The following is a 23,562-nucleotide window of genomic DNA, read 5'->3' on the forward strand; positions in this document are numbered from 1 at the left end:
CCCCCACTCCTCGGAAAAACAAACAAACAGCAGACGATCTTATGATTCAGTACTTAATGGCCCATTATCGCAATCACCTCAGCACTGTATGGGAAGAAAGTCTGCCCAGAAGGACTGCAGCAATTCACAGCCTATGGAAGTAAAATAAAAAAATTCCTTCAGTAGCACCTTAAAGACCAACTAAGTTTTTATTTTGGTATGAGCTTTCGTGTGCATGCACACTTCTTCAGAAGGTATCTGAAGAAGTGTGCATGCACACGAAAGCTCATACCAAAATAAAAACTTAGTTGGTCTTTAAGGTGCTACTGAAGGAATTTTTTTATTTTACTTCGATCCAGACCAACACGGCTACCTACCTGTAAACAGCCTATGGAAGATAACTAAGCCCACCTGCAGGTCTGCTCACACTTAACCAGCTTTCATACATTGAATCGAGTTGAACAGGTTGCCTTTCGACTACTTTAGCATATGGTAAAGGGACCCCTGACCATTAGGTCCAGCCGCAGACGACTCTGGGGTTGCGGCGCTAATCTCGCTTTACTGGCCAAGGGAGCTGGCCTACAGCTTCTGTGTCATGACTAAGCCGCTTCTGGTGAACCAGAGCAGCACACGGAAACACCGTTTACCTTCCTGCCAGAGTGCTACCTATTTATCTACTTGCACTTTGACATGCTTTTGAACTGCTAGGTTGGCAGGAGCAGGGACCGAGCAACAGGAGCTCACCCCGTCGCGGGGATTCGAACCGCCGACCTTCTGATTGGCAAGCCCTAGGCTCTGTGGTTTTACCCACAGTGCCACCCGCATCCCTTAGCATATGGTAGCTAGATGAAAAAGCTTGCCCATGTTGGCTGCCAATCCATGTCAAGCAGATTATATATACAGGCTTCAGATTTGGCACATTTATCTTTGGAGTGGCAGACAAAAAAAGCTTAATCCTATGCATGGTGATATGTGGCCACAACTGGGTCTCTCCCATGATCACCAACCATGTGGTGAGGTGGCAAGGAGAAGAGGCCCTTATTCAACATGTGCAGTTCATGTTGGCTACTATTACTGATCTCGTTTGTTACACTGGCCATCTTCCAAGGAGCTGAAGGGGAAAGGCCCAGTATTATTCCCCTTTCACTCAGCAATTATGCGAGGTAGGTCAAGGTGACAAGCAGTGGACTCATTGGCTGAAGGAGGATTTGACTCTCCAGTCCAACCAAATGCTCTATCCACTCCACCAAATTGGTTGGCTATGCCCATCTGTGCCTGAAAGCTGTGCTCCCAAGACAACTTCACATACAGAGATTTAAGACTTTTCTCTTAACTCAGTCTCCAAACAGAGTTGATCCCTGTTGTGAGTCTCCACCATTTTGGGGGGGGGGGAGATGGAAGGTAATGGCATAGGCAATCACAAACATTGCACGGGCTTCAATCAGGTTGTGGTTTCATTTCTAGTTTGATTTCAGAACGGACGGCTCTGTAACAGATCACAGAGCAGCCCCCTGTCTCCACATCAGGGTCTTCCTGGAGAGGATCACCATGGGCCTGTAGTTGGAATCGCTGCGCCACCTCCTGGTGCTCTGGCAAAGCCCATGTTATTTCCAGACACTTTTCCAGGAAAGCTGAAATGGTCAGATGCAGTGTGTTGTCCCCAAAGAAACCTAACCACCAGCAGCCTCAGGGGGGGGGAAACAAAACCCAGCCCTCTGCAAATTTCATTTCAGGAAAACACTCCCACCCCCTCCTTGCTGAGGCTCCAAGGAATTGAAAACATGTGCCAAGTGACTCGGAATGAGATCTATTAAATTATGATACAATTATGCAAAATGAGGAAAGCAGTAATATTACCTGCCCACAGCTTTATGAAGCAATTAGAAACTCTCTAGTGAGCTGGTTGTCAAATTTTAGACTTTCCATGGTGGAACCTCCCCTTTTGGGAGAAGCCTTTGGCCTGGGGTGTCACTGGCCCCTTGGAACCTGCCACGTTAATATGTTCTCAGGGGCTTCTGAGATAAAAGTGTTTTGCCAAACGTGTATTAGATGCTGTGGCACACACTGTGCCGAAGAAAGCACGCTTCCTCTACCAGGACACTTCGGCAAAGAAACTCATGCAAAGGAAAATGGCAATTTCTTCCCCTCGTGTCCTAAAGAGGTGGTCAGCGCATGCCATGTGATCTTACAGATCACTGGCTCAAGAACTGTAACGCAAACTTTTATAAAAGGAGAGAAAATGGGAAGGTAAGCAAAGGCATATAGCAGCATGGACTAGTGGAGAGCCTGTTGGACTTGGGTTCAAATTCCCTCTTGGCTTGCTAGGCAGCCTTAGGCCAGTTTCTCCTGCATTGTGCCCAACTGTAAATTAGGACTAAATGGTCATCGACCTCTGAAGACTGTTGCCAGGAAAGAATGAGATTAATAAATGCAACTCAGGTTGCTTTCTTAAAATGCTCAAGGAGTTAGGAACACCGATATAATGCTGGGATAGCTCAGCCAGTACAGCAGGAGACTCTTAATCTCAGTGTTGTGGATTCAAGCCCTGCGTTGGTCAAATAATTCCTGCATTGCAGGGGGTTGGACTAGATGACCCTCACGGTCCCTTCCAACTGTACAATCCTATGCTGAGTCAGTCCAGCTGAGTACTATTTTGCACAATGTAGCCTAACATGCGCACTGAAAAATACAGCTGTAACATGTTTAATGACTACATCAGAGTGCGAAATTCTAAAGCTGATGGACAGAATAGTTAGCGTACCTCTCAAGAATCCTGCAGGCGCATGTCATGTTTAGTGTGTGTTCCCTAGTTTTGTAGCCTGAAAATCCTCTCTAAGAAACCTGAACAAATGTGCATATATATAGCAGGGTTACAGCTAATAAGGGCCTGTCCTCAAGAATATTCACTGAAATGTTGCCTCTTAGCCCACTTCAGCCATTCTAATAATTGTGTGAATAAGATAGGTAAGGTGGCAGGATCTACCTGCTCTTTCAAAGAGCTTGTAAGATGACTGGATAGCAATTCCTATCTGTGCTCAGAGGCTGCAAAAAAGACTCCAGCTTACCCCATACAAAAGATGTAGGGAAACAGTAGAGCTCCTGCTTGTATACACATGGAAGCAACCAGTATCCTCTCCCTTCCCAAACTTTAGCCCTGAGTAGATATACAATAGGGTGGTATAGCATAAGAGGCACTTAACCAGTCACATGACCTTTAAAATGCACACTGGAGGGCAGTTTTTATGGATGCAAGGATGTAACCAGCATTTACTAAATCTAGAATAACCAGGATGATCTTATGACTTCCCTCCTTTAGTTTCTGTCCAGATGTTTAGTCAAACCAGAGTAAATTGCAAAACCTAACTTTTGAGTAGAAGCCACAGGACGTTTCTTTCTTTCTCCCATTTGTGGCTTCTGTTCGTATTTGGTCCGAAATCCACTAGCTGGTTCCATTTAGGGAAGAAGCTCGACTACTGATATATGCACTTTTGTCTTTCCTTCAGCAAATTCATCTCCTGTTTCTCCAGACATTCCTCCAGGATGAGTAATTTTCCCCTACCAAAAACCCTGGATAAACAAGTCTTGACGTGGATCTGAACTAGAGGCAGAGGTCTAAATTTGGTTCAAAATCACTGAGGTCAAAATCTTGTAAGTTAACACGCCAGCTCATTCAGGGTTGGGTGAGACATTTTGCTGCAAACCCAAATGTTTTGTCCCAGCGTCTGCTGCCACATTCCAGTGGAACCTGGGGGTAAGCACACTTCTTGCATCACACGCAGCATCATGTTTGCCTGCCAAGTAACTGCTTTGGTTGTCTTGCCCCGTATATATTTCCGGTAGACTCCAGATTAAAAGATCAAGATGAACAGGAGCAAGTTTTCACCTCATAAGCAAGCTGTGTGCTTCACTCCCCAAAGATGCAGTGATGGCCACCAACCTGGATGTCTTAAAACAAGATTTCCACAAATTCATGGAGGATAAGGTGGTTAGAAGGGTATGTTCTGCATCGGCTGTTGCGGGTAGTATGCCTCTGCACACTAGTTGCTGGGAATTCCAAGTGGGGAGAGTCCTGTGTCACTCATGTCCTGCTTGCGAGTTTCCCATAGGCGTCAAGCTGGCCACCGTGAGAACAGGGAGCTGGACTAGATGCGCCTTTGACTTGGACCAGCAAGGTTCTTCTTACATTCATTGGAAGGTTCAATCAATTTAAGGTCTTCACATATGAAAACTTTCCCCCTTGACTTTTGTTAATGCAAAGTTGAACTCCATCATATTTGACCAATATAAATTTCTATTCGTTTTTGTGAGGCTTACGCTAGCGCAGTGTGGGCTTTACTTTCAATGATCTGCTTAACCATATTTGGAAAGTGGCACTATTCCACCTGATGAAAACCACCTGCTGGCAAAAATTATGGCAGAAAGAAAGAGAGAGAGAGAGAAGGAGGGAGAGAGAGAAAATGCATCTGGGTTGGATGCAGAGCACACACCTCTCATGTGAGAACAGCAACAACCGTGTGACAGTTTAAAACTTTCTTTACATAACATCTACCACACAACAGGGCCTGCTGAGCACCTGAATGAAGTGTCCACCAGCATGGAGTGTTCTTAACTGGCTGTTTGAGAATATACCGTCAGAGTTCACTGATACAGGTTCCAGACTCCCATCCCTATTGCAGCACTGAGGTCTAACAGAAGAATTCTTTTCTGTGTTGACTACCACTAAAGACAGCTGTGCTGGGATGACAGAACTCATTCAATATCTTCTGTTGTTTTCTCCCCCATGTTTCTGGATATGCAGGAACCTTGGCCTATATAGGAAGACAACAAAACACAGCATTGACCCCCATGGAGAGACCGCAAGAGCTACAGTGAAGAAGAAAAGATCTCATGGCACAAACCTCTCTGGACTAGAGCCCACTTTATCAGATGCAGGAAGTGTTTACAGCACATTCATGATATGCCTGAGTTATTTTGGTGGAGAGCTGTAGGTGACAAGTGGTGCTCACCACCAGTTACTTAGGCATGATGCCCAAAATGCATTAGGACAGAAAGAGAATAGAGCTTTTTCCATGTGACAAATGTGGATTTCCAAACTGTTATTTCTCTTCCGAAGGCTGTCCTGCCATGGCATGCATGCCCTGGAAGGAGAAAAACATTTGGCTCAAACTTTTGTAGCAGAATATGTATCAGCTGGAGCATCTTTCCACTGAGACTCACAGCATTCCAAGCAGGGGGCAACACTTGCCAGTGTTCATTACGCTTCTGTGAAACTACTCTAGTAGACAGTAGAACAAGAATGAATGTAAAACAGGCTCTTACTTTCCACAAAAGTCGTTATGGGTGCCAGACACAAAAAGAAGCAAGTCGGGGTGACTGCACAGCCAGTTCTCCACCATCTCTGGATGCCTGGGGTCAACTTCTAGAAACACACTCCTGAAAGCAGAGAAGCAAGAGAATGAGCCAACTTAGATCAAAACTTCCTAATAGACAGGGCACTTCACATGATCAAATTGGCATGTTGAGAAAGTGGGTTTAGTGGATCTGCACAGAGTTTTAAGCACACACTGAAGTGATTTATGCAATTGCTCAAATACACTGAGCTTCCAAATGTTTTTGGCAGCTTTGAGGCTGCAAATTGAGTATGGATTAAATTAAGAGCTGGGTGAATAGTGATGCTATCACATGCCCAGTTCAATTAGGTCATGACAGTTGGGAGCCTCAAACTACCATACTGTGGTTCATAAAGTCCAATACAGACTAGTCCAATTGATGCAGGCTCCTCATTTGAATACTCACTTCTTATTTCTGCACTTCAGTTCATAACCTGGCAGTATATAATCCAATAGTGATGGAGAGAGAACGCTATGGCTCCTTTAAACTGAAGCAATCAATGGTGTTGAAGGAATGGTGGTGCAAGCAGAAGCAGATGGATTCTTTTGGTGGAGCAGGAGGTAAAAACCTGTTACTTGGGACCAAAAAATAGAATTCTATGAACTGCTGGTGCTGAATCTGACCAATGGTAGATTTAGTTCAACACTCCATCTCCAAACAGGGGCCAACAGCAAGCAAAGCAAGATTGAGAAAGACACTGTCTGCTTTTGCCCTAAACACTTAAGACTAAATTCAGCAGCTATGGCTGATATTCAGTACTTTTGGGTGGATGTGTAACACTCTGTGCTAGTCTGAAGCACATTCTTTTTCTTTCCACAAAAAGCACTGGCAATAGCCATTGGTGGACCTGCCTGCCCTCCCCCAAGTTGGAGGCTAACTGAATCTCTGGTTGCAATTAATCCTCTACGGCAGGCACGTCCAACCTCAAGTTGCCTGTGATCTACCAGCAAGTATAAAAAAAACTGGCAGTGATCTACCACCCTCCATAGTCATTTCAGTTTGTTTAATGAACAAACAAACAAACAAACAATCTTCATTTCAGATACAGTAGTTATGTTTGGATATCATTATGACAAATCCAAATAGTTAGTAGATGGAGAAGTAACTATACAAGTGAGAAAAGTCAAACTATATTTTTATATTAGTTTGCACAGATCTGAGGAGTCAGCTTCTCTCTCTCTGTCCGTCTCTCCTGTCAAAGGGAACCTCGCAGCTGATGGGGATCCCAATACTGCCTCATGCCTCCCTCCGTCTCCACTTGCCCTCGTGCTGCTCAGGGTTGCATCGCTGTGGAGACTGGCAGCGGCTGCTGCTGCATCTGAGGTTGCAGAGAAAGGCCCTGCGATTGACCAGGTCCACTGTGGGCTCGCGATCCACGCGTTGTACATGGCTGCTCTACGGTATGCATTTTGTGAAACAGTATTTTCTTTCATCAGTCCTTAACCTACTGCCCCCCATTGTCACGGAATCACCTGAGTTCTTCTAGTATTATGAAAGAATCCTGGAGGCACCATTCATACATGCCTAACAATCATAATCCCCTCCTTATCTGCCAAATCAGTTATTTGTTCATGCTGAGCATTAAGCATTAATCTGTCCTTGAGTGCAACAAGGCCTAGAACACACAATATTTTATCTGTGTATTACTGCATTTAATGAGTCCTTCTGCTGTTGTTAATTAGCAGCTGTGGTTAGGAAGGCATTCAGGATTGGGACCGCAGTGGAAGGGAAGAGGGTTTTTTGTTTTTAAGAAACAAACAAACCAGGAGAGAATTTCTCCAAGAAAAACAAGAGCTTCGGGGAAATATGAAAGGACAAAGCGCTACAAACCTTTCCTCTTGTGCCAAGGGTCCAGATTCTCATTCCACCTCTGTTGTGGTTGCTGTTTAACAAGCACTAACCCAGATACATGAAATGCACGGCTGCAGTTAAAATATCATGTAGTTTGGTTCCCAGAGGACATTTTCTATTCAGAGATTCAGGATTCCACACCTGTCACCAAAACTAATTATTTTCTGCTACTGGACTAGGAATCTTACAATCTAAGTTTCTAGTGCACCCTGATAGACATCTCAATGACTATACCCAAACCCATCCCTAATGATTCTCAGCTTGAACACAGCCAATGGCACTTTTGCAGGCTAAATAATAAACTGATGGGAGAAGGAGCCAAACCCAGGCAGTGAGTGCTTTCAGTGCTTTCCCACGGAACATTCCTTCTGAATCAACCAGGCCCAGTCACACACACAAAATGGGCATGTCTGACCTTCAAAAGGTTTTTCCTTCAGTTCCTCCTCCAACTTTTTTGAGGGGGGAGTTAATAAATAACTAAAATAAATAAAAAGCTCCACAGATTCTAGGAAACACTGGTTATGCTTTGAGGTTAACAATGAAAAATGATATTATAAGCCCTGGAGTATGAGATGGCAAGATTTGTGCTCCAACTTTGCAGGAGGGACTTCAAGTTGCTTTTCTTCAACTGTTAAATCATCAGTGCCCTTTTAAAACCCACAGGAATGTAGCAATATACCGGTACTTGCTACCAACTTTCACTTTCACTGCCATCCCAAGAAACTGCTTGAAAATATTTAGCCACCTTCCAATTATTTGTCTAAGCTTAACAAACTTTGTTATTATTAAACAAAATAAAAATACTAAGTTCTAAAAGACTTTAAACACTTTTCTCTCTTTTTGGTTAGTGCATTATTGAAGTCTGCTGGTTGAGGAATTCTCTATGCCCAGAGATGATCAACTTCTTCAATAAAGGGCCAGTCACTGCCACCATTACATCACTGCTAACCCTCCCCTTCGGTTAGAGTACTCTGAGCCAATAAAGCAGCCTTTCCCTTAAGCTCAGACAGGAACAGCAGGGAAGGAGGTGCCAGAACAAAGCTGACTTTGATCAGGACAATGTAATGCCCAGTTTCCCCAAAATGCAGTACAGTGGTACCTCCAGTTGCAGACGGGATCCGTTCCAGAGTTCCGGTCGGATCCCGAGGTTCCCGCAACCGGAGGGACCACTTTTGCGCATGCTCACACAGCGAAACACTTCTGAGGGTGCTGCTTTCGCAACCCGAAGTTTACGTTACCCAAGGGTAAAGTAAGCCAAGGTGCTACTGTATATTCATCAGGAACAGCAAACAGATATTAGACGCAGCATGCAAAAATTAAATTAATTAAAAATGCATAAAATAAAATAAAAACCCTTCCTAACACAATAATAAAGTGTTTGTTACATGACAATCCAATGATACCTAGTTACTGTAATAGTGATGAGAAGGATGGTAGATCAGAGCAACTGCTTTGCATTCAGACAGCCCCAGGTTCAATCCCCAGAATTGACAATTTCAGCTGAAACCCAATAGAACTTTTGCCAGTCAGTGTAGAAAACACTGAGCTAGATGGATCAACCGTCTGACTCAGCATAAGGCAGCTTTCTATGTTCCTATTGTGTAAAATTGGTATTTAAATAGTTCCTGACTTCTTGTTTCAGTGCTATGTGGTCAAGGATTATTTCCCCTCCTTTTTGTACTGAGTTATCCTCTCTTGGCACCGTTCTTCATCTAGTGCTGGGACTGGAAGGCCAAGGCATGGCCCAGCTCAGAAGGGACATGACTGTCAAGAACCCTGCACTGAGCAGCACAACCTAGGTCAGTGGTCAGCAAACTTTTTCAGCAGGGGGCTGGTCCACTGTCCCTCAGACCTTGTGGGGGGCCGGACTATATTTTTTTGGGAAATGCATTTTTAATAAAAGGACACATTCTACTCATGTAAAAACACGCTGATTCCCGGACTGTCCGCGAGCTGGATTGAGAAGGTGATTGGGCCGGATCTTGCCCCCGGGCCTTAGGTTGCCTACCCATGGCCTAGGTGCTGTGCACCTGGGAGCCGCATGGGATTTCTAAGCTACCCCTCTGCTTTCCAGCACTAAAGGGCAAGATAACACAGCACAGTGATGCAGAGGTCTCTGGGGTATTACTTCCTATAGCACTGCGAAGGCAAAGGGCTGGCTGGCTGAGAAATGCTACCTCGCCCACCACTGCTGGTCCAAGTGGCACTGCCTGATGACACTTTTGACCTGTAAGGTGCCAGGAGTGTAGGTAAAGGAGGATTGGACCCTGCCACTAAGGGCTTTAGGCTAGTTAAGGGGGCACACACAGTTTCCCTCTCCCAGTAGGAAAACAGCCAGGGGAGCTGCCATTGCTGCCCACCTCCCAGCCTTTGTCTGAGGCAAGTGTGTCACACTTACATAATGGCAGGGAAGTAATTTTAATTGGTAGTTCTGTTGTTGTTTTTTTGGTTGTCTTTTGTTGTTTTTTTGTCTTCATTTTCCCCCGGATTTGATTTGTTGCGGGATCTGAGTTACGAGGAAATATCTATATCGCAGATCAGATCTCTACATGTATTGTTCAATTCGCTTCCCACTGGTGGCTGTTCCACTAACCATCCTTTGTAGTAGCTGTGCTCCACTAAGAGAGCACAGAGCTGACTGCCATAACCCAATTCTCCCTGATCTGGTACACTAAAAGTGACTGTAGGCACTGAGAGAACTCTCAGCCTCCAGAGAGGTGTCCAATTTTTCCACAACCACTACCCAGAAATAATATCTGATATTTTCAATTATTTGTGATTCGTGGGGTTTTCTTCAAGTGTTTTGAAATCCACTGAAACATCGTAGTTGCGAAAGGAAGCTGTGGGTTGTTAATTTCCTAGGACTGAGTTCAAACTGGACTTGTAGTAATCTGGCTCATGAAGCAAACATTAAAGAGATCTTTCTCACCCTTGTTTATTACACGTACTGTGGTTTCTCTCCTCTCCTCCTATCTCAGTGGAGATCTTCACCAGCAGAGCTACATTTTCTGGTTGATGGGTGTGTTCTTAAAACTATAGAGCCACAAATTGGAACATCTCAGCCACAGCAGGGTATTTTGAGAAGCAGCTGGCTGCTGGCCTTTAAGTCCCCAAAGGAACTTTCCCAAATCATCACAATAGTGGATCACTTCCCAAGTTCCACCTAATATAACTTCCTCAGCTCCAGTGATTCCTCCAACTATTTTTTAAATTATCTTTTTGTAACTCTCTCTCTCTCTCTCCATACCAGCTCAGGTGCCAAATAATAGATATAAGATGCCGATATCTTTATGGTTTGTTGAAAATAATCAACAAACTAATGACACAGGTAGGATGGTCGAATGATTAGGCGGGGGGCTGTAGACCCCCACATGGGGGTTTAACTCCTCCTCCTATCAGTAAAAGGGAGTCCCGTGGTGTTTCCATGCCAAAATGCAAATCTGGAAGTGCACTTTAAAGGTGCTGGGCTAGGGCTTGGACTGAGTGGAGGTGCCCCTGTTTCACCCCTGCTGGCCTCTACCACCCACTGTCTGTGGAGTGAATGCTGGGCCAAGCTCCCCCTCCCACCTGCCAAACATGTGGGGATGCCAAAGCGCTCCTGACAAGATCTGCACTGGTGGCAACAGAAGAAACCCCCTAAATGGCACTTTCTAGGCGCAGGGATGAGCCAGCCTAGCTGCTGTCATGGCATGACACCAGGCCTGATCTGGGCCTGACCGCTGCTCCCGCTCCAGGCTGACACAGCAGTCTGCCTGCTTCCCCTCTCTTCTGCCCTGATCACTGTGTGCAACCCCCATTCTCTGAACCTGAGACAGAAAAGGAAGAAAACTGGAAAAGACAGAAGCTGCTCTTCATTTGCACACTCCTGTCATTCTCTTCCTCCAAATTATTTTAGCTGTGGTGGCAGATGGTGTCCCTCAGGAAGCCTTATTCCCTGCAACAAAGCTCCTTTATTGTTGGAAAAGAAGCAGCCAGCATTAGCCAGAACTTACCTGCCATCCTTGAGGACGTATGAAGCCAATTTCAGAATCTGTTTTATTACACTCATCCCATCCTTTCCTCCATCCAGTGCACCAAGATCCTCATATCTAGAAACCAAAGACAAGGTCTTAAAAACCAAAGCATTACCTAACTTTACACATAGCAGTAAAACAAACAAGGCCGCCTGAAATATATGTTTGCTACTGACAGGCAGTGGCAGCTCTCCAAGGTTTCATTCAGGCAATATTTTTTCTGGCCCTATCTGGAGTTGTCACAGATTGATTCAGGAACCTCCTGCATGCAAATCATGCCCTCTATCACTCAGCTATGCCCCATTCTTTCAAGGGAAATGGAAAAGGTCATGCCACCTCAGAACCATGCCAGGGACAGGGGGAAGGGGCGCAGCAGCTGCTACTATCTCTTCAAAATATGATGAGAGCCCCTTTGAACTCAAAGATTTCCCCACATCATACTGGCCTTTAGAATGCCAGCAGTCCTCACCAAAGAGCAAAAGAGAGAGGGGGAATGTAGTGAGGAAGAAAGAAGGAAGAGATTTCTGGCTACCTGAGGATTTCTGCCGCCAACTGAGTCATGTCTTCATGGAAAATGTACGGTGGATTACTGATTATAGTATCTACCAAACCCCAGGGCAGTAGGCATTCCCAAGAACCTACATTGAAGAAAGGATAAAAATAAACGTTAGGTTGACAGAAATGATAAATATCACCAAAATTAATGCTACTGAATACTTTTGATGCAACCAATGTATACATGTATACATATATAGCAGAACCATCATTTTCAAGACAAGCCTGGCAAATCTGAAACTAGAGTTGACAGTCCTAACTTGGGCTCTGTTATTTTTAAATCACGTGCAACTACTCATTCTATGTGCCTATTTTATGATTTTGTTTTTCACCATTTAATTTTTGTCTGCTCTTATAATTGTACATTATAGAACGAAATAAAAATTATAAAAAGCTTTAGAAAAAAAAACAAAAGCAAAGCAAAACAAACTTTAGGTATAATAACAGGCTCAAGGGTAACTTGCGAAATTACATTTGTTTATCCCTCCCGACCTGCCAGAATAACTAGCAGGTACACTTTGGTCTGGATCACACGAGTAATCCAGCCTTCATAAACCATGGTTCATAAAGCAAGGGTGTCGAGCACTCCTTCCTCACTCCTCCTCTCCTCTGACAAAGAGAAGATGGAAGTACCAGAGACTAAACAATAGCTTATAAGGCCTACACTGATCATCTAAATGACACCACGGTCCTGTCTCCCCGCCCAATAAAAAAAAATTAAATTAGAAAACCCTTCCAAACTTATATACTGCAAAACACTGGTGTGAAAACAGTGGTGTGAAAAGCAGCAGTGGCGCTCTCCCAATAGGTGTGTTCTGCTTGTCAGGGCCGGGCAAGATGGTGGCAAGTTTGGGGGAAGCTACAGGTTGGTGGAAGCCCCGCAGAGGCCGCTACCACCAACTTGGAACTCCCTGACCTCACTGCCTTGCCCCTCTATTCCTGTCCACTGGGAGGGCACTGCTGCTGCTCTGCTCCCCGCATGGGCTGCTGCTGCTGCACAGTTGTACCTGGCCGGATTATAAAGAACAACATATGAAGCTGTGGCAATTTTGGAATAAATAATACCTTATGGGACCTATAGCAGCACAGGTTTCATAGCACTATATTGGGTGCTGAGACATGCCAATGGTTATATAATGGCAGTCTTATAACACAGAGTGTTTCCCAGCATCATTAATGCCAATGCCCTATAGTTCTCAAAAGCCAAATTCTGGTTATTTTTATGTCTATTTACATCCTGCCTTTTCCCCTGACACGGACTCGTATCTGTTAAGTTTTAAAAATCTGGCAAAATGGCCGCTTCAGAATTTTGTGAAGACATTTAAGGTGACATATTTGGAAAAAGGGACTTTTTCTTCAGGGGAGGAAAAAGGTTACTGAAGTGCAGCCAGGTTTACTTACCTCAACATTCAAATTGTTTATAAAAATCAGCAAGCCACTGCTTTGCAAGTACTGTGCTGCCATATAAGGCCTCAGCTCAACACATTTAATTGAAAATAATAATATACAGGGCTATTTTTTTTTACAAAAGCTCATGACACATTAAAAAAAGCAATAAATCAATAAAGTAACTGAAAACAGCACTAAAAGGGATAATAAGCAGAATACAAAATATGATGGAGGTAACTGTGCAAGTTATTGATGCATTTTGGGTACCGCATACTGATACAATGTTGAATGTACAGAAATCACGAATGCCCACTGTATTCTGCACTGCATGGTGCTTCCGACATGTGAGAATTAGCACTATTGCATTTTAAATCACAATGGATCTTGTCTTTGCCCTTCCCCTGGTACCATTTAACATGAGCAACTGCATATATGAAACTTACTTGAAGACACATCATGGTGAAGGATCTTTACCCTGTCCTGCAGACGTAACCTTTTAGAGAGGAGATCATACATGAGACACAGATAACCCTTTAATGTAACAATTGGAAATGGCATTAAAACCCATCACATTCAATCTAATAAAGAAAACCATTGCAACAACCAACAGCACAGTTTTTCAGTCTGAAAACTGTGAAGTAATTATTATGGTTCTCTTTGGCACAAGCTCAAAAGAGAAAAAAAGAGAGATGTTACAGTGGTACCTTGGGTTAAAAACACTTCAGTTTACAAATGCTTCAGGTTACAGACTCTGCTAACCCGGAAGTAGTAGCTTGGGTTAAGAACTTTACTTCAGGATGAGAACAGAAATCTTGCGGCAGCGGGAGGCCCCATTAGCTAAAGTGGTGCTTCAGGTTAAGAACAGTTTCGGGTTAAGAACGGACCTCCGGAACAAATTAAGTTCTTAACCAGAGGTACCACTGTATTAGTGTAACCATCAATTATGCAAAACTTGGATTAAGCAATGAATTTTGCACTCCTTATTGCAGTCCACCTCCTCTGTAGGAAGTCTTTAGAAAACTAAGGACTATCAGTTTCCAATTACCTTCTTCCTCCCTATCTCCTTTCCAACATCATAATATACCGCTAAATCACAAAGTTTAGCTGGCAGTATATTACGATGTTGGAAAGCAGAAATCACCTCGCCCTGGCTGCTGCTGTAATACAGTATGTTCAACACCACCGTGTATCTGCAACATTGCTATAGTGGGGTTTGTATATATTGTATCTATTGTTTCTAGTGGGGCATAGCAGCCAAGAGTTAGGTTTTGAGAAGAGATTTAAAGAATGAGAGAGTGAGAGTTGATGCAGCAGTTGTGGATAAGGTGGCCATGGGTTGAGGAAATGTCCTCACAGGCCAAATTAGGACCCCAAATTAGGACCCCATATTTAGCCATAGAAAGGTTTCCCCACCACTGCCACTGAAGATGGGCAGAACAGAATTGGAAGATAACATGGCTTAATATGGTGGCCTTGTGGGAAACCGCTGCAGGGGGACAGGCATTGGCAGCCTCTCAAGATTAAAATGTAAAAATGAAAAGGTGAATTTGCAAAGCTCCATGTTTGCTTCCCACTCACATCTCCTTATCAGATTCTCCAGCATTAGCAGATCGGGAGACAGTTCACCTGACATCTAGAACATCTAGAACATCTAGAAATCTGAAAATCCTGTGGCTGCTGCCTCTTTCACCAGCAGCCTGTAAGAAGAAAGCCACGTGTGGGAAACAGGTGGCTCTGCTCTGCTACTGGCAGCTCCTATCTACTCTGTGGGCTAATTTAGGCCAACAAGATTCAGTGATGGTGTTCATTTTCTCAGGGTTATTATTCCGAGACAAAGAATTGTGTATACAAACTAAGGACATGTGCTTTAGCCGCCTCGCCTTATACTGCAGATCACCATTCCTCCCCAAAGTGAAAGTAGAGCAAACAGAGAACCGGGATGGGTGACTCTTTTTCAGCTCATTTCTGGGTTGGCCTGATTTACCAGTTCAATAGGAAAAGGAGCAACCAAGCATACTAAGACTCAAATTCTAGACTTTAAGAAAGCCGACTTCAGAAAACTTAGGGAAATGTTGGGTGAAATCCCATGGACAGTAATACTAAAAGGGAAGGGAGTTCATGATGGTTGGGAGTTTGTTAAAAGGGAGATATTAAAAGCACAACTTCAGGCAATACCAATGAGACGGAAACATGGAAGGTGCCTAAAGAAGCCAGGGTGGCTATCTAAAGAACTTTTGACTGAGTTGAGATTTAAAAGGGATATGTACAAAAAATGGAAAAGGGGGGAAATCTCCAGAGAGGAAATCAAACATATAGCCAGCACGTGTAGAGACAAAGTCAGAAAAGCTAAAGCACAGAATGAACTCAGGCTCGCCAGAGAGGTTAAAAGCAACAAAAATGGCTTTTATGGGTATGTCCGTAGCAAAAGGAAGAACAAGGAAACAGTGGGGTCACTTAGAGGAGAAGATGGTGAAATGCAAACAGGGGACAGAGAAAGGGCAGAACTCCTCAATGCCTTCTTTGCCTCAGTCTTCTCCAAAAAAGAAAACAATGTCCGACCTGAAGAATATGGAGCAGATGATTCAGCAGGGGAAACACAGCCCAGAATAAGTAAGGAGGTAGTACAAGATTACTTGGCTAGTTTAGATGTATTCAAGTCTCCAGGGCCAGATGAACTACATCCAAGAGTATTAAAAGAACTGGCAGAGGTGATTTCAGAACCACTGGCAATAATCTTTGAAAATTCCTGGAGAACAGGCGAAGTTCCAGCAGACTGGAGGAGGGCAAATGTTGTCCCTATTTTCAAAAAGGGGAAAAGAGAGGACCCAAACAATTACCGCCCAGTCAGCCTGACATCAATACCAGGAAAGATTCTAGAGCAGATCATTAAGCAAACAGTCTGTGAGCACCTAGAAAGAAACTCTGTGATCAGCATGGGTTTCTGAAAAATAAGTCATGTCAGACCAATCTGATCTCCATTTTTGACAGAATTACAAGCCTGGTAGATGAAGGGAACGCTGTGGATGTAGCCTATCTTGATTTCAGCAAGGCCTTTGACAAGGTGCCCCATGATATTCTTGTAAAGAAGCTGGTAAAATGCGGGCTAGACAATGCTACCATTCAGTGGATTTCTAACTGGCTGACTGACCGAAGCCAAAGGGTACTCATCAATGGCTCCTCCTCATCCTGGAGAGTAGTGACTAGTGGGGTGCCACAGGGTTCTGTCTTGGGCCCAGTCTTGTTCAACATCTTTATCAATGACTTTGATGATGGGCTTGAGGGCATCCTGATCAAGTTTGCAGACGACACCAAATTGGGAGGGGTAGCTAATACCCCAGAGGACAGGATCACACTTCAAAATGACCTTAACAGATTAGACAACTGGGCCAAAGCAAACAAGATGAATTTTAACAGGGAGAAATGTAAAGTACTACACTTGGGCAAAAAAAAAAATATGAAAGGCACAAATACAGGATGGGGACCACAAACTTGACATGAATCAACAGTGTCATGCAGCAGCTAAAAAATCCAATGCAATTCTGGGCTGCATCAATAGGAGTATAGCATCTAGATCAAGGGAAATATTAGTATCACTGTATTCTGCTCTGGTCACACCTCACCTAGAATACTGTGTCCAGTTCTGGGCATCACAGTTCAAGAAGGATACTGACGAGCTGGAACGTGTCCAGAGGAGGGCAACCAAAATGGTCAAAGGCCTGGAAATGATGCCTTATGAGGAATGGCTTAGGGAGCTGGGTATGTTTAACCTGGAGAAGAGAAGGTTAAGGGGTGATATGATAGCCATGTTCAAATATATAAAAGGATGTCATATAGAGGAGGGAGAAAGGTTGTTTTCTGCTGCTCCAGAGAAGCGGACACGGAGCAACGGATTCAAACTACAAGAAAGAAGATTCCACCTAAACATTAGGAAGAACTTCCTGACAGTAAGAGCTGTTCGGCAGTGGAATTTGCTACCAAGGAGTGTGGTGGAGTCTCCTTCTTTGGAGGTCTTTAAGCAGAGGCTTGACAGCCATCTGTCAGGAATGCTTTGATGGTGTTTCCTGCTTGGCAGGGGGTTGGACTGGATGGCCCTTGTGGTCTCTTCCAACTCTATGATTCTATGATTCAATGAACAAAAATGACTCAGAATCTGAAAACACCATTCCAAGACTACGCAAACAAATCTGTAGTACTTTAGGACTCATTTACTCCACCAAATATTACTAATAGTCTTGGTTAGCAAACATAGTCTCCTATGTCCTATTTGCAGAGGGCATATCTTTTCAAGAAATAAAGGGATAATCTACAGTAGGATAAGAGAGTCCCTTCTGGTAATTAACTCATCAACAGGCTGCAGTCCTCTCTTTTACTGCAAGTGCTCCTGGATGACACTGATTATTTGAATCCACTTCAGTCTTGCTTTAGGCCTGGTTTCGGGACTGAATCAGTCTTGGTCACCCTGTATCGGGAAAGTGGCAGGGTAAGTGCAACCCTGTTACTCTTACTTGATCACTCAGCAGCTTTTGATATCATGGAATGTGGTCTCTTCCTAGATCAACTGTGTGGGATGTTGTTTGGACTACAGTGGTTCTGTTCCTACCTGGCCGGTCACCTGTCTAATTGTCCTCTTCAAGCATGCAAGTAGGGAAGCGATAGAGCAGAACCCTCCACCTGCCCTGTCTGGGGCAGATGAGAGCCCCAAAACATCTGGAATGCCATTGGCTCCTGTGACAAATTGAAGCACTTTTAAAATGTTTATTTCTGCCCGGCTGGCAAAGAGTTAACCCACCTCCAGCCTGACTGACATAGAACTCTGATGGGGGCGGGACTGTGCCCGGTTTGAAAGGAGGGAGTGTCGGTTTGGTGAGTTAGGAGGGAGAGGGAGGAAGGTGTGGTGTGATGTTATGTGGTGGCTTGTATGAAGACAGTGAAGAGGCTAGGAAAACTTTAGTTAAATGTTTGACTGAGTTTATTCTGTACAACTGGAACAAAGCTAATTAATAAATGACACGTTAAAGAAACACTTATGTTTTTAATACAATAAAACTTCATCTCTGTTTTTGCCAACAAGAGGTCCGTTTGTATTTTTCCAGCGAGGTACCAGGACTCACAGCCGTGGTGACTCAAGAGAGGGCCAAACTCACCTCAGGCAGGGAGGTGGTGGTTTGTGTCCTGAAGTTACACGGAGGAGGCTTAGAAGGGTAACCTGAGGTGCCAAGAAGTTGCCAGAGTGCCTAGGGCAAACTTCTACAGTGGGGGAATCCAACTGAGGGAGACCCTTTACAGGAGGCAAGAGGTTATTCCTGGGGGACAGCCTAGAGTTTCTTAAGGTACCAGGCCACGTAGGCTGGAAGGCTCTCCTTACTTAGAAACCCATTAGGAAAAGGGGTTTATTTTTGAGGCGGCAGGAGAAGAGGGTGGGTGTTTTCCCCTCTGGATTCCTGTGTCGCAGTGATAGTAAGGCAGAGTGGGACACGGGTCGTCACATTTTTGGTGGCAGCGTCGTGATCGAAATTCAAAGCTCACGCGCCTAGTTTGGTTTGAGTCTGTCAGGATTTTCCTGTGAGGAAAATGACTCACGTAAGAAAACCCAGAGAGGCAAAAGGAGATGAAAGAACGGAAGGGGCTGAGGGAAGCCCAGGTTCTGAGGTAGAACTGATGAAACTACGAATTGAGATGGCCCGAATTGAAGCTGAGAGGGAAAAGATAGCATCTGAAAGTGAGAGGGAAAAAGCTAGAATTGAAGCTGAGAGGGAAAAGATGGCATCTGAGGAGAGAATGCAGTCAGAGAGGATAAGGGCACAATTAGAACAGGACAGAATGAGGCTTGAAGAGATACGTTTGCGATCAGAATTAACTCAGAGTCCAGTTAATAATGATAGTACTGCAATTAATTTAAAAAGGTTCCCCAAATTTGGAAAAGACGATAATGTCGAATCGTTTCTATTTACCTTCGAACGCGTTTGTGTGGAATTTCAAATACCTGAGGAGAACTGGATGCTTTATTTAAGACCTCAAATTTGTGGGATACTAAGTGAAATTTATGCTGACCTGAGGGAAGAAGAGCTGTCAAATTACCAAGTATTTAAGCAAAGGGTCAGGGTTCGATGTGGACTCACGGCTGAACAAAGCAGAAAGGCTTTTCGTGAGGCAAAAAAGGAACATAAAGAGACTTATGCCCAACTAGCTAGCCGCTTAGATAAATTACTTGACAGATGGATTCAAGGGAGTGGAGTGAAGGACTTTGATGAGTTAAAACAATTAATTTGTTTAGAACAATTTTTTAAGCAAATCCCTAGCAATTTACGTTGGTTCTTGAGGGATAAAAAACTGAAAACTGTGGCACAGGTTGCCGAGGTCTTAGACGAACTACAAGGAGATTTCAATGAAATAGCATTCCCAAAACACTCACAGAAGGGTAATCCATGGAGAAACAGAGAAAATAAAGACAGGCAAGAAAATTTTCCTGTCAGGGAATCAGTTTCTGACAAGACAGGGTCTAAGAAAATCACTTGTTTTTTCTGTAATCGTGAGGGCCATGTACGTGCCAGGTGCCCCCTGCTGGTTAAGTCGCAAACTACACCTACTGCCGCTAAACAAGTAAAACTGGTAATGCAGTTACAGGAAAATAGCTCGCCTCAGACAGAAGGCTCAGAGAAAGCGGACAGTCCAGCTGAGACTACTTCTAAGGTCTTACAGGTCTGGAGGGCTGAGCAGGAGTGCAACCAAGATTACATGGAGCCAATTGAATTAAATGGTCAGTTTTGTTTAGGTTTGAGGGACACAGGAGCAGAAGTCTCACTTGTTAAATCACAATTTGTTCCAAAGGAGCAGTACCTCAAGGGTCAGTCCTATAGTTTAAAAGGCATATGGGGCCCACATTTTGAAGTACCATTAGCTGAAGTTGATATTACCTACAAAGGATTTTGTGGCAAGTGGAGAGTAGGAATCCTAAATGAATTGGAGGTACCCTTTTTAATAGGGAATGACCTAGCTAGTCAGAAGCACCGTATTCAAGTGATAACTAGGTCACAGTCTCAAGTCACTGAGAGTAATCCTCCTGCAGTTATAGAGTCACCCATAGATCCTAGTGAGGGTGAAGGGCTGATTAGCGTGCCAGTGGTCCAGGAGCACGGTGCCCAATTCTTGAGTGATCAAAAAGAGGATGAAACTATAAAAGAGCTGTGGGGTAAAGCACAAAGTCCTACTGCAGAAGTAACTGTGGAGAACCCCTGCTTATTTACCACCATTGAGGGAAGACTGTATAGAATTTCTAGGAGGAGGAAAACTGCTGCGGTTTGGGAAAGGAAGAAACAGTTAGTGTTGCCAAGAGCTTACCGGTTGCAAGTGCTACAAATGACACACGACGCACCCTCAGCAGCGCATCTAGGCATTAGAAAGACTAGTGATAGAATCCAAGCAAGATTTTACTGGCCTGGGATGGGCAAAGATATCAAAGAGTATTGCAAGTCCTGTGTGATCTGCCAAAAAGCAGGCAAAAGAGCGGACAAAACGCGAGGCTTGTTACAGTCTATTCCCGTAATTACTGAGCCCTTTTCCAGAGTAGGAGTGGACATCCTCGGGCCTATCTCCAGAGTTACAAAAAGGGGGAATAAGTTTATTTTATGCCTAGTGGATTATGCTACGCGCTATCCAGAAGCAATACCTCTAAAGGACATTGACTCAAAGACTGTAGCAAAAGCCCTCATGTCGGTGTTCTTAAGGCTGGGATTCCCCAAGGAAATTATAACAGATTTAGGGACATCCTTCACGTCCAAGACCATGGAAGAGCTTTTAACTCTTTGTGGGATTAAGCATGTTAAAACTACGGCTTATCATCCACAGTCGAATGGCTTGACGGAGAAATTTAACTCAACCCTGAGCCGGATGCTAAAAACCTATTCCATCAATCATCCTAACGACTGGGATGAGAGGCTGCAACACTTCCTATTTGGTTATCGCGAAGTGCCACAGGAGAGCACAGGGTTCAGTCCTTTTGAACTCCTATTTGGACGACAGCCACGAGGACCCCTAGACTTGATGAAAGCAGCGTGGTCAGGGGAGGAACAGATCGACAGCCCTGATGTTGTGACGTATCTACAGGAGCTGCAGAGCGACCTTCAAGAGCTACGGGAGCAAGCTGCTCACAACTTGCAGCAGGCACAGCGTCGACAGAAGCAGTGGTATGATGCACACGCAAGAGACAGAACTTTCCAGCCCGGTGACAGTGTGCTCGTGTTAAGAACAAGACGTCGAAAGAAGTTGGAGATGTCGTGGGACGGTCCCTTCAAAGTGGTCGAGAGGATATCAGCGGTGAACTATTTGGTAGAGTTAGATGGGGAAGGGAACCGATGTAAGAATTTTCATGTAAATTTACTTAAGCCTTATTTTGACTGAAATAAGTTGGTGTTACAAGTAAAGGGGAAGATGACACAAGGAATTCATTTAACTGGGTGGGGAGAGCTGAGTAAGGGCACAACTCTAGCAGAGGTGTCATTCGATGAAAGTCTGACCCCAGAGCAAAAGGAGCAGTTAAAATTAGTCCTTGCTCAGTTTGCTCAGATCTTCTCAAACATCCCAGGGAGGACCAACCTAGCAACTCATAAAATAGACACAGGGTAAGCACATAAGTGGGAAGGAAACATCATAGCGGACGCTTTATCCAGGTATATTTTTGAGAGGTATAGAATGGTGCGAATTATTATATGAAATGGCGGGAACCCTAGCAGATCATTTGTGCTTAGGCGTTATAATCTGACACATGCCAAACATGGTTTATCTGTGTACAAGTTTATGAGATGTTAATTTAGTTGACTTTGTAATATGAATGTTATAGAATGCATTGGAGTATTTTTAACCCCAAGCCCATTGCTTTGGCATTGCTCTAGTTAGTTAAGAGCAAGCCGACGCAATGTCTTTGTGGTGGGGGAGATATGTGACAAATTGAAGCACTTTTAAAATGTTTATTTCTGCCCGGCTGGCAAAGAGTTAACCCACCTCCAGCCTGACTGACATAGAACTCTGATGGGGGCGGGACTGTGCCCGGTTTGAAAGGAGGGAGTGTCGGTTTGGTGAGTTAGGAGGGAGAGGGAGGAAGGTGTGGTGTGATGTTATGTGGTGGCTTGTATGAAGACAGTGAAGAGGCTAGGAAAACTTTAGTTAAATGTTTGACTGAGTTTATTCTGTACAACTGGAACAAAGCTAATTAATAAATGACACGTTAAAGAAACACTTATGTTTTTAATACAATAAAACTTCATCTCTGTTTTTGCCAACAAGAGGTCCGTTTGTATTTTTCCAGCGAGGTACCAGGACTCACAGCCGTGGTGACTCAAGAGGGGGCCAAACTCACCTCAGGCAGGGAGGTGGTGGTTTGTGTCCTGAAGTTACACGGAGGAGGCTTAGAAGGGTAACCTGAGGTGCCAAGAAGTTGCCAGAGTGCCTAGGGCAAACTTCTACAGTGGGGGAATCCAACTGAGGGAGACCCTTTACAGGAGGTAAGAGGTTATTCCTGGGGGACAGCCTAGAGTTTCTTAAGGTACCAGGCCACGTAGGCTGGAAGGCTCTCCTTACTTAGAAACCCATTAGGAAAAGGGGTTTATTTTTGAGGCGGCAGGAGAAGAGGGTGGGTGTTTTCCCCTCTGGATTCCTGTGTCGCAGTGATAGTAAGGCAGAGTGGGACACGGGTCGTCACAGCTCCCTACCACTGCTCTAGGAAATTGTGCAGACTGGGTCAGAGGTAGAAGGCAAGTGAATAGATGGTGGTGAGGAGCTGTCAGGCCCCCAAGACTTACAACTTGCACCAATAGCTGTGACATGTCTAGCTGGGCATATTCAGTCTCAAGGATGAGAGAGAGATCTGTCTCCATTATTGAAGCAGAGGAGCTGTGCCACTCACCCCTGATCTGATCCATTGAATTTTCTTTTGTGAAGACTTTCAAATAATAGCCAAAGTGGGTAGAGGGCAAAAATGCTTGTGACTAGCTCGGCAATAATCGGAGCAGACTGTGGTGGCCCAAAAGAGGCCCAGCAATTTGACTCAAAATATCGGAGATTACACCTGCAAGCTGCAATTTTCATGAGGGTAACTACCTTAAACTAAACTAATGCAACTGTCTCCTGCTCACATGCTAGTTGGTTCAATTCCACCCCCCCACTCTGCTGCCATTCTGAATGGAGTCCTCTCCCCCCACCCGCACAGAGGAAAAGCAGCCATGCTTGTTAATCTGAAATTCACAGGTATCAAAATACTCCTCCTGTGAGATAATCCTACTATGTTGCACCCATTGTTATCTGCTGATATTACAACACAATCTCTGAATTATTGTGTAAACATCCCAAATGGGTCTGGGTGCTACCGGTACAGGAAGGGGAATAAAGAAAA

The 23,562-nt window shown here is 44.3% G+C and overlaps 1 protein-coding gene across 2 annotated transcripts in view; it reads right to left on the reverse strand.

The window, feature by feature from the left end:
- Positions 1-253: 253 nt before the first annotated feature.
- Positions 254-23,562, reverse strand: part of HEMK1 (HemK methyltransferase family member 1) — a 51,072-nt gene continuing 27,763 nt past the window's right edge. Inside the window, exons 7-11 of one of the 2 annotated variants that reach the window (XM_035106059.2) lie at positions 13,622-13,671; positions 11,767-11,872; positions 11,214-11,309; positions 5,299-5,412; positions 254-4,787 (exon numbers count right to left, since the gene is read on the reverse strand). In XM_035106059.2, the coding sequence (XP_034961950.2) occupies positions 4,733-4,787; positions 5,299-5,412; positions 11,214-11,309; positions 11,767-11,872; positions 13,622-13,671 (421 nt within the window). In that variant the 3' untranslated portion in view covers positions 254-4,732. Of the gene's footprint in view, positions 4,788-5,291; positions 5,413-5,775; positions 5,945-11,213; positions 11,310-11,766; positions 11,873-13,621; positions 13,672-23,562 lie in introns of those variants that run through there. The other variant, XR_004691988.2, reaches the window with a different exon arrangement.

Source organism: Zootoca vivipara, chromosome 2, assembly GCF_963506605.1.
Source record: "Zootoca vivipara chromosome 2, rZooViv1.1, whole genome shotgun sequence".
NCBI lineage: Eukaryota > Metazoa > Chordata > Lepidosauria > Squamata > Lacertidae > Zootoca > Zootoca vivipara.